Raw genomic sequence first — 13,112 nt, 5'->3', positions numbered from 1 at the left:
CAAAACAATACTCTCAAACATTAAAACAAAAAATGTAGTGACAACTACCTGTTTATGATGAACAAGCTGCTTTCTGATTTTTCTGGAATATAATCTATCAAGGCTACTGCTGCCTTTGGAAGATCTATTTAAGCTCTGAGTATGCAGATTATTGTTAATAAAACTCCACTGGTTACCTATAGAGGGAGGAAAAGTTTTATTAATAATTCTGTTAAATGTGAATTTAAAGTACCTTTCATATCCAGAAAACACAAAACACAATTATGTGTCAATCATGACAAAGAAGTTTTAAAGAAAATTAAAGAAACCATTGTTAAGAAATTGCTAGATCTGACCCTACAAAGGTTAATTAACTGATACTGCTCTAACCTAGGCCCTAAATGACTTTATGACCAGAGTTCTCTGTCTCCAATCTTTCCTCCAGAATAACAGCCATCTTCCTCGACAACTGTTTAAGATTAATCTTCATACAACACAACTTGATGTCACTCAGTTCTAACAACAAATACTCACTTTTGCCTATGTCAAACACATACACTTTTGTGCAGAGACCGAAAAAAGGTACTCAACAGTTTGACTAGCTGCCAAAAAGAGGTTAAACAGTTCAAAAACTAGGCTGTGTAGCTACATTTATTCTCATTTTTCTGTGTCATTCTTTTGATTAATTCAGGCTCAATACCACACTTACCGCTCTCCAATTCTTTACTCATGTTTGCCTAACTAAAAATATCTTTTTCTCTTCTCTATTATATGTCAAGTCTTAGCTCAAATTCCTCAAACCCTAAAAAAACTTTTCCTGCAGTAGATCCATACTATCTGAACAATATAAATAAAAACTAACACTTAAAATACTATCTATTATAGTCTAACTTTATATTATAATTTTATTCATTTTAATTATATATCTTACTTCTATATCCTGTAACTGAGTAGCTGACCCATGGACATTCATAATTTGTTTTACAAAAAAACCAATATAAAGTAAATTTCCTGTGGATAAGGAAACTGTGGCATATCTACACAATAGAATACTACTCTGCTATAAAAAAGAATGAAATACTACCATTTGCAACAAGATGGATGGACTTAGAGAAAATTACATTAAGTGAAACAAGTCATGCACAGAAAGAGAAACACCACAGGTTCTCGCTTATTTGTGGGAGCTAAAAATAAATAAATAAATATACAAACAAATGGGGGGGAGAAGACACAAAAATCACAACAATTGCTTGAACTTGTTAAGACAAGTGAACAGATATGATGTAGTGGGGAGGAGGGGAAAGAGGAACAGGTAAAGGGATGCTACAATGTGTGTGATACAAAAATTAACTATGTATATTAACTAATGTATATTAACTAATGTATATTAATGTACATTAATGTATACTGAGATGTTTAAATAAAAATAAATAAGTTTTTTAAATAAATAAATAAAAATTAAAATAAAGTAAATTTCCGGGGCATCAGAACTCCCCACCATCTCCCAAAACACAATATACACTATAAGCAATTGATTCAGCTATAAAGTATCTCACGGGAATTTTAAAATATTGGGAGACTGACAATGTGTAGAATTCCAAATTCTATGGACCTTAATGGCTATATTTAGATATTAGATTTAGCTATATCAAAACCTTTATAAAAAGCCATGTTAACTGGGAAGAGGGGAAGAAAACGGTTGGTCTTACAGTTTGATTTCCTTTAATTTTTCTGTGCCTCAAGCCTATGAAGAAAGATTACAATTCAAAAAAGTGGAGGAATTTCTCTATTTAAACATAAAGGTCATTTGTAGTTAATTAGTAGAACTCAACAATGGTAAATCAAATGACATACTATACTAACATAACAAAAAACTACAAGAACTCTTCACAAATTTCCCTTTCATAACTCACTTATACATATATTATTATAAAGTGTTTAAATAAGCATAGGAGGAAAACCTTGTGAAAGACATAATTGTATTTAGAAACTAAAAGTCATATCCAGACAAAGAATCTTGACTATCAGAAAGTCCTTAACATATAAATTCTATCTTTAAAAAGATTCCTGGTAAACTGATTTCATATTTTCAATAAATTACATACAGCTGGTATCTCCAGGCCAATAGCCAGTTCTGGAACAACTGCAGAGTCACTCAAAATTCCCACCAACATATTATTATAAACTTCTGATACCTGTCATAAACCTCTCCCTGTCTTTACCATTCAAAGGTTTCTTTGCAGCTGCAGCTTCATCTTCAACAGTTGCCACATAATCCAGCAACCTGGACACCAGCATAACAACCCAACTGATCATGGGAATATCTAGTACTCCTGGACAGAGATGAGAGGGGGAAAAAAAATCCAGGCGAGTGTAAGAGTCCTAATAATGTCTGATAAAATAACTGAGATAAAATATTTTATAAATCCAAAAAATACCATATCATTACTAACACTAATATTTATATACAATAAGCCTGAAATTTAGATATCTATGGCCACAAATTGAGCAAAATATCAAATCTAATGAAAGGCAAATGCTTCATGTACAAAAATAGATTAAATGGAGGCTGACTTCAATAGATAAACTAGAAAGCAATGTATAAGATGCTATTCTTAGACTCACAGGTGACTGAAATAAAACATCTCTCAATTTACAATTCATATAATACTAAACTATGTTCTAAAGTTTTTATTCCTGCAACAATTTTCTTGCTTAAACTAAGCTTTTTATCATTTACCAGAAGACCAACTGTGCCTTAAAGCTTAAACTTATATAAGGGCATTTGATTTTAGTTACGATAGTATAGAAAAAAACATAAAATTCCTAAGATCAAAGTTCAAATAATGAAAAGGTAATAGACTTAAAAAGCAATAAGTATATGGCAATCACATGAAGGTTGCTCTTTGTAAAAAGTCTACATCATAAAAATATTAACAAAATGTGTTACAATAAATATTAAGATAAATATTTCAGAGAAGTTGCTTTAAAAAAGCAATATTTATAGGAATCATATTTTCACTAAAGATGAACGCTTCACATTAATACCTTCTGTCCTCCTATGCATCGGTAATTGTGGCTGAAGAGGTGACAATAAATCATCTAGGAGATTAAGTAAGCTTTCTAACACTCCACTATTACTAAGTGATCTTTGACCAATGCAGGAAAGTAACATGAAGACCCTGAAAAAAAATATAAAGAAAATATCAAGTAAGAATCAATTTACTTGTTCAATTTTTAAAATAATTTACATTGAAATTTAATAAATTCACTGAAATTTAATAGAGTTTGCCCCTAAAAACATATTATATGTCAGGTTAGGTAAGCAAGATTTATATCTGGAGGTATAATGTTAAAATTGGCTCTTTTTCTAGCTACTGGTTCTACAGAATTTTCTAACATTATCACCAAGAAATCAGGAACTTAGTGAAGAATAAGAAAACTTTATCTTACCCTCACAAAAAACACAATTAACACACAAAGTAAAATGAGCTGATAAATAATTGTAAACACAGATCTATAAATTACACACATTCAATTAGGAAACTAAAGAGTGTAGATTATTTATATCATGTACAATTATCAACATAGTGCTGGTGCCATTCACTAGGCATTCCCAAAACCCTGAGTAGACCTGCTTTATTTTTTCTACACTTCAAAACCACATAAACAAGATTTCAAAATCTGACCAATGACTGTTAGACACACAAATCACTAATAACAAATACCTCCAATATTCTCTGACCTACCTATCCTGTGGAAAGATGAGAAGCTGCTCTGAATTGTACAATTCCTGAAGAACATTAGAAAGAAACTGACCCCACCATCGTTCACCACCACATAGTTGAACAAGCAGAAGACCAGTATGTAGCCGTATCTTTGGGGTTCCACTAATGCACAAGTGTTTAAAGAGCTCTTCACAGGCCTGGGCATGAAATGTGCTCTGCAAAACTGCAGGAACAGAGTGTCCTATTACAAGAAAGAAAATAGTAAAATTTCTTATTTAAGTGTATTGTATAATATCAAAAAGCATGCTTAGATATGCCTTCTTTACCATCAATCAGTAGACAATTGTATTTATTTTGCTATTTTTTTTTACTCATATATGGAAATTTAACTGTCAAATACATGAAGGGGAAGAGAGCTAGCACTTACATGAATTTATCTCTTGTCTATGGCACTAGGTGTACCAGATGGCTGTGTTAAGAGAGTTAATGTGAGAGAGAGTGTGAGAGAGTGTGTGTGAGTGTGAGAGAGTGTGTGTGTGTGTGTGCGCGCGCGCGCATATGTAATGATCAATAATAGCTCCTGTGTGTGTATGTGTGTGTGCGTACTGAGAGAGAGAGTGTGTGTGAGTGTGAGAGAGTGTGTGTGTGTGCGCGCGCGCGCGCATATGTAATGATCAATAATAGCTCCTGTGTGTGTATGTGTGTGTGCGTACATATGTAATGATCAATAATAGCTCCTGTGTGTGTGTGTATGTGTGTGTATGTGTGTGTGTGTGTGTGTGTGCATGCATATGTAATGATCAATAATAGCTCCTGGCTAGAAAATGACAGTACTATACTAGGTTAGAAATTAATGAAAAGTTTTCACTGTTGAACTTTTTTTTTTTTTGTCTTTTTCCGTGTCCGGCAACGGATCGCAACCCTCAGTGTTGCCCCCGTACCGGACCGGGGACCGGCAACGGGATTGCAACCCTCGGTGTTGCTCCCGCGCCTCGCTCAGCCAGTGAGCGGGAACCGGTCCGTATGTGGGATCCGAACCCTTGGGCGGGAGCGCCGCCGCGCTTCCCAAGCAGCGCACTATCCAGTGCGCCACCGGGCCGGCCCGACTGTTGAACTTTTAAGTAGTATTTACTACTCTGACAGTAACATAATAATGTGCACATCAACAACACAAACCCAAGAAAAGAAACCCATCAAAAATCCACTTAAGAAAAATTAAAATAAAGGGAAAAAAATGGGTGAATTTAAACAGATATTTCATAAATATTCACATTAGAAAGGAAATCAAAATGAACAATACCCAGAAGATATTAACACAGATCCTAAAACTAGCAACATAATCACATCAAATATATTCCCTGCCTTTAAAGTACATAAGTACAAACCGTTTGAAGAGTGAAGAAGGCTGAGCAAAGTGTCCAATAAATATCTGATTATAGTACGTAATTGCTCTGTGGAAGACGACTGAATTAAATCTTCTGGACCTGATGTTTCACTCAACATCTTCCGACTTGCACCTAGAGCTACTCTGAGCCTCTGCACTGCATTATGAGCCAAATTTAGTTGAAGCTGTAGCTGAATACAATCCTGATAAGCAGAAAAAACTCTACTATCTTCCTCAACTGCCTTGTCTGGTTTTCGCAAAAAGTACTGTGCATTGTTAGCACTGTTGAGAGGAGGAAGATCAATACTTTGCAAAAGACTTTCCAGACGATGACAAGCCAAGTTATATCTGTAAGTAAAAAATAAATGAACAAAATAATTCCTGCAATGTTCTCCTGATGCACATGTATGAACACACTAAGAATTAAACCCCTAAAACATGTTAACACACAACCATTAAAATGAATTACTCAAATGGTAAGAACTAATAAATGGAGTCAATTACTAAATCACAGTATTTCATGCATTATTCTTATAATATGCTAGTGTCCTACCTTCCTCTTTTTTTCCACACATCTATGTAAAGCCATTTCTTGACAAGATACATACAAAACTTTATACAAAATGCAGACTTTCAATAAGATTAAAATATATTTGCAACTTTCTACTAACCTGCACTGTATATCCTCCTGCAGAGCAACCATCATTGCTAAATGCTGGTCAATTTCTGGCTGGTTTGCAGATTCTCCCTCTCCCCTTAGGGGATCATGCATTAACTTCAGTTCACTTTCCCAAGGTAAAATATAGGTATGACCGTAATAAAATCCTAATGGTATTTTAGCTCTGGCATTTGTACTTCCATAACGTCCAATGACAGTGATCTGAAATGAAAAATTATAAATATACATACATACACACACATGCCACAAGAAAAATCTGAGCAATGTATTTAAAAAGATAGTTATATTTTTAATTATGTGTCTGAGTATTTCTTATAATTTGTCACAAACACAGAAAGCATGTCCATTTACTTTCTTGAAGTTCTTACCTTCATGAATCTGCACACAGGAGGTGGTATTAAGTCATGAAGAATAAGTGAATGGGTACTTATATCAGTTGCCACTACCAATCGCCTTCCATCCACCTCTTCTCCTAATGTCCAAATGTCAATTGATAATGAGGCCAAGTCTCCACAAGTAGGAATCAATACATCAGTCAATAGTATAGGTCTGCCAAAATCCAAGGTCACAAATCTCCTTGCTCCTATGAGATAGATAGAGAGAGAGAGAGAGAGAGAAAGAGAGAGAAACAGTTGACAAAAAAACTTACCAATTAACGAAAGAACCTAGAGAAGATATGTAAGCTCAAAATGATACACTCAAAACAGTTTGGAGCACTTGTCTTAAAATATGAAATCAACTTACTAAAATACAAATAAGAGGAAAAGCAAATAAGTAAAAATGGCCTTGTTGATTCTCATTCAAAAATTTTCTGAAATCCCAATCTATGTCAGTTTTGAACCCCAGGATTTAAGCAAAGAGTAAGACTGTTACTATGAGGGTAACCAATTGTGCACATAAGATTCATTTAAAACATCAGAGTTTAAAAAAAAATCAAATCAGCAAAAGGAGTATGTAAGTTAATTCTGTAAAGCAACAATGGGCTCCTCTTTCAGCCACTTACTTTTTCCTTAATTCCTCTACTTGATGCATTAAAAACACCAGATTATATTATTTGACTTTAGTTTTCTTAAGCTTTGCTTAACTTCTTGTGGAGTTGCATACTACACATTGGGGTTAAGATGTAAAGAGAAAATGTGGCTGAAATTATATGCAAACTACCCCTAAAGAATGCTTTGAGAAGGTCCTCCAATGCTTTGAGACGGACAGCTTTTCTCAAACGATATTTTCCCCCAGTATGGACATATCACTGTCTCTTCAGCTCAATACCAGATGAAGTAAAGAAAGAAAGAGCAGATTTGCATCTCTCATCTCATGCACCTTACAAGAATAAGTTCAATTACTGTGAAACAGAAGGCAAACCATTCATAATATTTTAATTCTTTTTCTTCTTCATTGGGGTGAGGGTAAACCAGTAACCTTACCAGCTATAGTGAAGGAAAAACAACTAAATTAAACTTCTAGGAATAGCATTATTCTCTTTTTTTTTTGTCCTTTTTTGAGACTGGCCGCACCGCGCTCAGCCAGTGAGTGCACAGTGCACGGCCATCCCTATATAGGATCCGAACCCGCAGCGGGAGCGCTACTGCGCTCCCAGCGCCACACTCTCCCGAGTGCGCCATGGGCTCGGCCCTGAATAGCATTATTCTTGATGGAGCTAGTATAAAAGAAAACAAGGCAGTTACCAATACTTTCCTAAACAAAAAAATTATTAGATAACTAACAGAGAATATAGTTCTCTTCTCAGCAGGCTTATGTGGTGCAGTCACTTCCATGGATAGAAAACCAAATTGTACTGTAAACAACTGATCACATCTCACAAGACTACAAAACAAATTTTCACTGTACGTGTAATAAACACTAATGCTATACCAGTGAATAATTAGTTGGGCAGAAAATACCATAAGACTTTTACTTTATTATCTTTCAAACTCCCTCTTCCAAATAAGAGATATCCCAATAAAGCAAATATGGTTTAATTGTTCACATAATAAAAAGTGCTACAATGTGCATTATATCTATATTACTTTCCTAACGATTTTGTGGAGTTCTGCTGCTACTGAGGCACCGAACAGTAAGTAGGATAACAGGGTAAAAATTGCCTATAGTTTATTCATCAATATGTTCTAATCAAAAGAACTTATCCCAATCACAGATGTCTAGTATACAAGCATGAGACAAACTTAGGCAAAATGTAAACTAACTAGAGACCATGAAGTATTATTAATTTTACTCAGTTATTATAAGCAGTAGTTCTCTTCTCAAGAAATAGTTCCACTACAAGAATGTTAATTTTAGGATTATTTCTTTGAGAGTAATTTCTAGTGTAATGGTAAGTTAGCAACTACAAGGGAGGCAGATATTTACATCAAACATACTTCAACAGGCAAGAGTCATGTACAGATCAAACCCACTGTATGAAAAGAATTAGCGAGACGACCAAACAGCACTCATCCACTCAACCTGGTGAGCACACAGCTTGAACCCTATGTAGTGCTCATTCTTGGTAAAATGTACTTACCCAAGAACAAATGTGATTCATTGCCAAGAAAAATCAAACTGAAGAATAATGAGTCTTAAAAGGGTCAGCAGACTAGGCAAGAAAAATATTTTAAATCAAAGATTACCTGAATGCATTCGCTCTATAATAATGGACTGGTGAGGTGGAGGTTGAAGAAAATGTGAAGCATGAGAAATTGCAAGGGCTAGACCAGAACCGAGTGGATTCTAGAAAAGAAAAAAAATAGAACTGTATACTGATATTACTCTTGCTCTATAAAAACTACTAGCCATAATATCAAATCAACATGTTGCATTTCCTGATGTCTATTCCGTCATATTTTATAAAAGAAAATAATCTCGGGCCGGCCCGGTGGCGCACTGCTACAGTGCACCGCTTGGGAGCGCGGCGGCACTCCCGCCGAGGGTTCGGATCCCACATACAGACCAGTTCCCGCTCACTGGCTGAGCGAGGTGCGGGTGCAACACTGAGGGTTGCGATCCCGTTGCCAGTCCCGGTCCGGTATGGGCGCGACACTGAGGGTTGCGATCCGTTGCCGGACACGAAAAAAGACAAAAAGGAAAAAAAAAAAAAGAAAATAATCTAATTTAATATATTGAGTTGGTATAATAAAATTTTGCCTTCTAAAGTTAGAGTATACTCAAAATATTTTTAAATGTCTAAAATAACACCCATTTAAAACATAATTTACCGTTCTGGACTTGTTGGAATTTTTGTTATGAGCAGCAAGATTGACTGTTGGGGGATCGACAACTGAGCCTGGGAAAAGCTGTGCAAGTTCAGCATTAATCACAACAGAAACTGCTTCATTGGGTGGAGTGAGTGGTGGAGTCATAAAAAGTGGTGTTGTTTTTGGAGTGGGTGGAATAACATCGGATGGATGGATGAAGAATCCAGGGGCAGCCACTGGGTTGGAAGGCACAGAGTTGTGAACAGGACCTACTGCCGATGCTGCTGATGCTGCTGCAGCTGCTGCAGCTGTTGTCTGATGTAACTTGGCTTCCAGCTTTGCTTTCTGTAAAAGAAGCAAAAGCAATACATATAGACTAATCCTGCCTACCTAAATTGTAGGGAACACTACATAGGTATATATTATGAAGATAAACATGAAATTAAATCAAAACTAGACTCAATATAAATGGAACTTTGCTACATATACTTCTTTAAATACTTAATGTAAAATCTCCTCTGTAGTTGGGAACAAGGACTTTCTCAAAGCAAAAGTGAAGAGGAAGCAGAACAATTAACTGTAAATAAGGAAACAAGGTTCTACTCAAAACAAAATATTAACAGGAGGTGGAGTCTCATGTTGAGTCACCTGATACAATTTGTCACCTGGAATCGCCACAAGGTGCATTTAGACCACAAAGAAATTCTATAAAACACCGATCATTACTATTAAATTTTAAGCCACATTAATATATTTGGTGTTTAAAATATTTTAGGTAAATAGTAACTGGTAACTTTGTTTGATCAAGAGTGTTTAAACAGAGAATGGGTTTTAATTCAAGACTGCAAAAACCTTATCAATTATATTCCCTCAAATACGTATCAAGTAAAATGTATTCATATAGTCTTAACAAATTTAAATATATCATAAAGACTTTACCTCAATTTTTGTTGAAAATGATTAGTTCAGATCGGTCAACCTACTTTCCTTTATGAAAATAATGGTCATTTTTTACAGTACTTTTCAGCTTTTGAAGTTTAGAGACAGCATGAACAAAGAGCCAAATGGTCTCCAACCTGTTGCTGAAGCTTCAAAAGCTGCTGCTGTTTCTCTTGCAGCACCTGTAGCTGTTGCTCGGCTGAAGCCATTGCATGAGAGAGAGACTGCAAAGCTACCTGGGCTGCTGAACTCAGTGCTGTCGAGGCTTCCCCAACTGTCCCAGATGATAGTCCACCTACTGCAGGAGTAACCCCAAAGGAACTCACTGGCATAAGACAAGGGAAAAAAACAAAAAAACAAAAAACACCAGGATGAAGAAAAGGTTCATAGAGAAACATATCCAAAGTATACTATTTTGTCACTAAAACAATAGTTAATTTTCATTTTAAAAAAGGAATCTAAGGAATATAAATGAGGAAATCTTAATGGTAAAAGTACATTGATAATACTACTATTCAAGTCCTAAGGGATCCAGAAATGACTTCTAAAGCAAAGAAAAACTAGAGTCAGTACACTTTTCAGTTTACAAATATTTCTGGTACAGAAAAAACTTTCTTTAATTTTATTTAAATGATCATTAAAAATAAAAGTAATCTGGGCCGGCCCGGGGGCGCACTGGAGAGTGCGCCACTTGGGAGCGTGGCGGCGCTCCCGCCGAGGGTTCAGATCCCATGTGGAGACCGGTTCCCGCTCACGGTTCAGATCCCATGTGGAGACCGGTTCCCGCTCACGGTTCAGATCCCATGTGGAGACCGGTTCCCGCTCACGGTTCAGATCCCATGTGGAGACCGGTTCCCGCTCACGGTTCAGATCCCATGTGGAGACCGGTTCCCGCTCACGGTTCAGATCCCATGTGGAGACCGGTTCCCGCTCACGGTTCAGATCCCATGTGGAGACCGGTTCCCGCTCACGGTTCAGATCCCATGTGGAGACCGGTTCCCGCTCACGGTTCAGATCCCATGTGGAGACCGGTTCCCGCTCACGGTTCAGATCCCATGTGGAGACCGGTTCCCGCTCACGGTTCAGATCCCATGTGGAGACCGGTTCCCGCTCACGGTTCAGATCCCATGTGGAGACCGGTTCCCGCTCACACCGGTGCGCTCACAGCGCTCACTGGCTGAGCGTGGTGCGGCCGGTCTCAAAAAGGACAAAACAAACAAACAAACAAAAAAGACAAAAAAAACCTAATGCCCAAAGAATATTTATGAGAAAACCAATTAAGTCTCTAAAAAACACATAAAAGACACAATCCAAGAAAAATAAGCCATCCTGCTACTACAAAACTAGTTAAAAAAATCTTTTGCACAATCTGAGTTTTCAATATCCTTTTCTATTTTTATACTAAGAAGGGCCTCAAAAACTCTTGATATAAAAAAATATACAAGGGAAAACAAGACAAAGATGACTACTCCAACCATTTCTATTCAATACCACACAGAAATTCTTAGGAAGGGCAAGCCCATGGTTCACTTGGGAGAGTGTGGTGCTGATAACACTAAGGCCACGGGTTCGGATCCCTATATAGGGATGACCGATTAGCTCACTTGGGAGAGTGTGGTGCTGACTACACCAAGTCAAGGGTTAAGATCCCCTTACCGGTCATCTTTTAAATTCCTAGGAAGACAAGTGCAAAAAAATAAATAAAAGATATAACGATCAGAAAAAGATAAAGTAAAACTTTCATGAACAGATGACATGATTGCATACCCAAAAAATAAATCGCCAAGAATCTACAAACTATTAAAATTAGTAAGTTAATATAGAAGTATCACCAGATGAGATTAGTTTTTGCAAATAAATTTACTTGTACATACTAGCAACAAATGAATGGAAAATAAAATTAAGAGCAATATCACTTATAATAGCATAAAAAATCAAATATATAGGTATAAATCGAAAAAGACATGTGCAATACTCCACTGAAAACTATAAAACATGGGCCGAACCCGTGGCTCATTCGGGAGAGTGCAGTGCTGGGAGCGCCGAGGCCGCAGGTTCGGATCCTATATAGGGATTGCCGGTGCGCTCACTGGCTGAGCACGGTGAAGGCGACACCCAGCCAAGGGTTGCGATCCCCTTACCGGTCACACACACACAAAAAAAACTATAAAACATAACCAAAAGAAATCAAAGACATAAATACACTAAAGAATGTATACCATATTAATGGATTAAAAGGCTCAATATTAAGATGCCAATTCTCCCAAACTGATTTATATTCAATCCCCCAATTTTTTTAAAAAAAGCCTTCTTTTGTGTAGAAATTGTCAAACTGAATCTAAAATTAAAATAGAAACACGTACAAAAAACCTAGAATAGCCAAGATAACCTTTAAGAAAAAGAATGTTCACAGATTCCACTCTTAGGTATGTACACAAGAGAACTAAAATTATACACTGACACAAAAACTTACACGAAAATGTTCATAGCAGCATCATGTGTAACAGCCAAGAAGAGAAAACAACCCAAATCTTTATTAACTGATGAATGGATAAGTATGGTATACTCTTAAAACAGAATATTATTCAGCCATAAAAAGAATACATGGTAAAGGTATGAAACTTGAAAATACTATGCTAAGTGAAAGAAACCAGACACATAACAGCACATATTGTACGATTCCATTTATATGAAATATCCAGGGTAGGCAGATCCACAGAATAGCAAATAGATTAGTGACTGCTAGGAGGTGGGAAGAGAGGGAAATTGAGAGTGACTGCTAATGGATAACGGGTTTCTTTCCATAGTGATGGAAATGTTCTAGAATCTAGACAGTGGTGATGACTGCACAACACGGTACAAAATTTTAATTTAAAAAAAGTTTTTTAAAATCAAAGTTGTAAATCTACCTAAAAAGAAAAAGAAAGTTGATGGATTTGTACTATCAAATATCAAGACTTAATATAAAGTTACAGTAATTATACAATGGGATGTTGGCAAAAGGCTAGACAAATGACCAGTGGAACAGAAATAGACCCACATATACTCAAGAAATTTTTTATAACTGAGGCAACCCTAAAGTAGAATGGGGAAAGGGTAGTCTTTTTCCATAAATGCTTAGACAGCAGAAGAGAGAATTAGTTTAAAAAAGAAAAAAAAAAAAAAAAAAAAAAAAGATGGGCTATAAGAAAATAACCATAATAAATTAAGGA

At 36.2% G+C, this 13,112-nt stretch overlaps 1 protein-coding gene across 2 annotated transcripts in view; it reads right to left on the bottom strand.

Annotated features, from left to right (window-relative positions):
- The window catches only part of BIRC6 (baculoviral IAP repeat containing 6), a 252,572-nt gene that overhangs the window by 134,154 nt on the left and 105,306 nt on the right, over positions 1-13,112 (bottom strand). For both annotated transcript variants that reach the window (XM_008569149.1, XM_008569150.1), the window contains exons 26-33: positions 8,398-8,497; positions 6,139-6,353; positions 5,763-5,971; positions 5,093-5,439; positions 3,729-3,948; positions 3,028-3,161; positions 2,202-2,312; positions 49-176 (exon numbers count right to left, since the gene is read on the bottom strand). In XM_008569149.1, coding sequence (XP_008567371.1) covers positions 49-176; positions 2,202-2,312; positions 3,028-3,161; positions 3,729-3,948; positions 5,093-5,439; positions 5,763-5,971; positions 6,139-6,353; positions 8,398-8,497 — 1,464 coding nt within the window. The remainder of the gene's footprint in view (positions 1-48; positions 177-2,201; positions 2,313-3,027; positions 3,162-3,728; positions 3,949-5,092; positions 5,440-5,762; positions 5,972-6,138; positions 6,354-8,397; positions 8,498-13,112) is intronic.

This window comes from Galeopterus variegatus, unplaced genomic scaffold, assembly GCF_000696425.1.
Source record: "Galeopterus variegatus unplaced genomic scaffold, G_variegatus-3.0.2 Scaffold468, whole genome shotgun sequence".
NCBI lineage: Eukaryota > Metazoa > Chordata > Mammalia > Dermoptera > Cynocephalidae > Galeopterus > Galeopterus variegatus.
The sequence above is the reverse complement of the archived record's forward strand: the minus strand, read 5'-3'. Positions and strand labels throughout refer to the sequence as shown.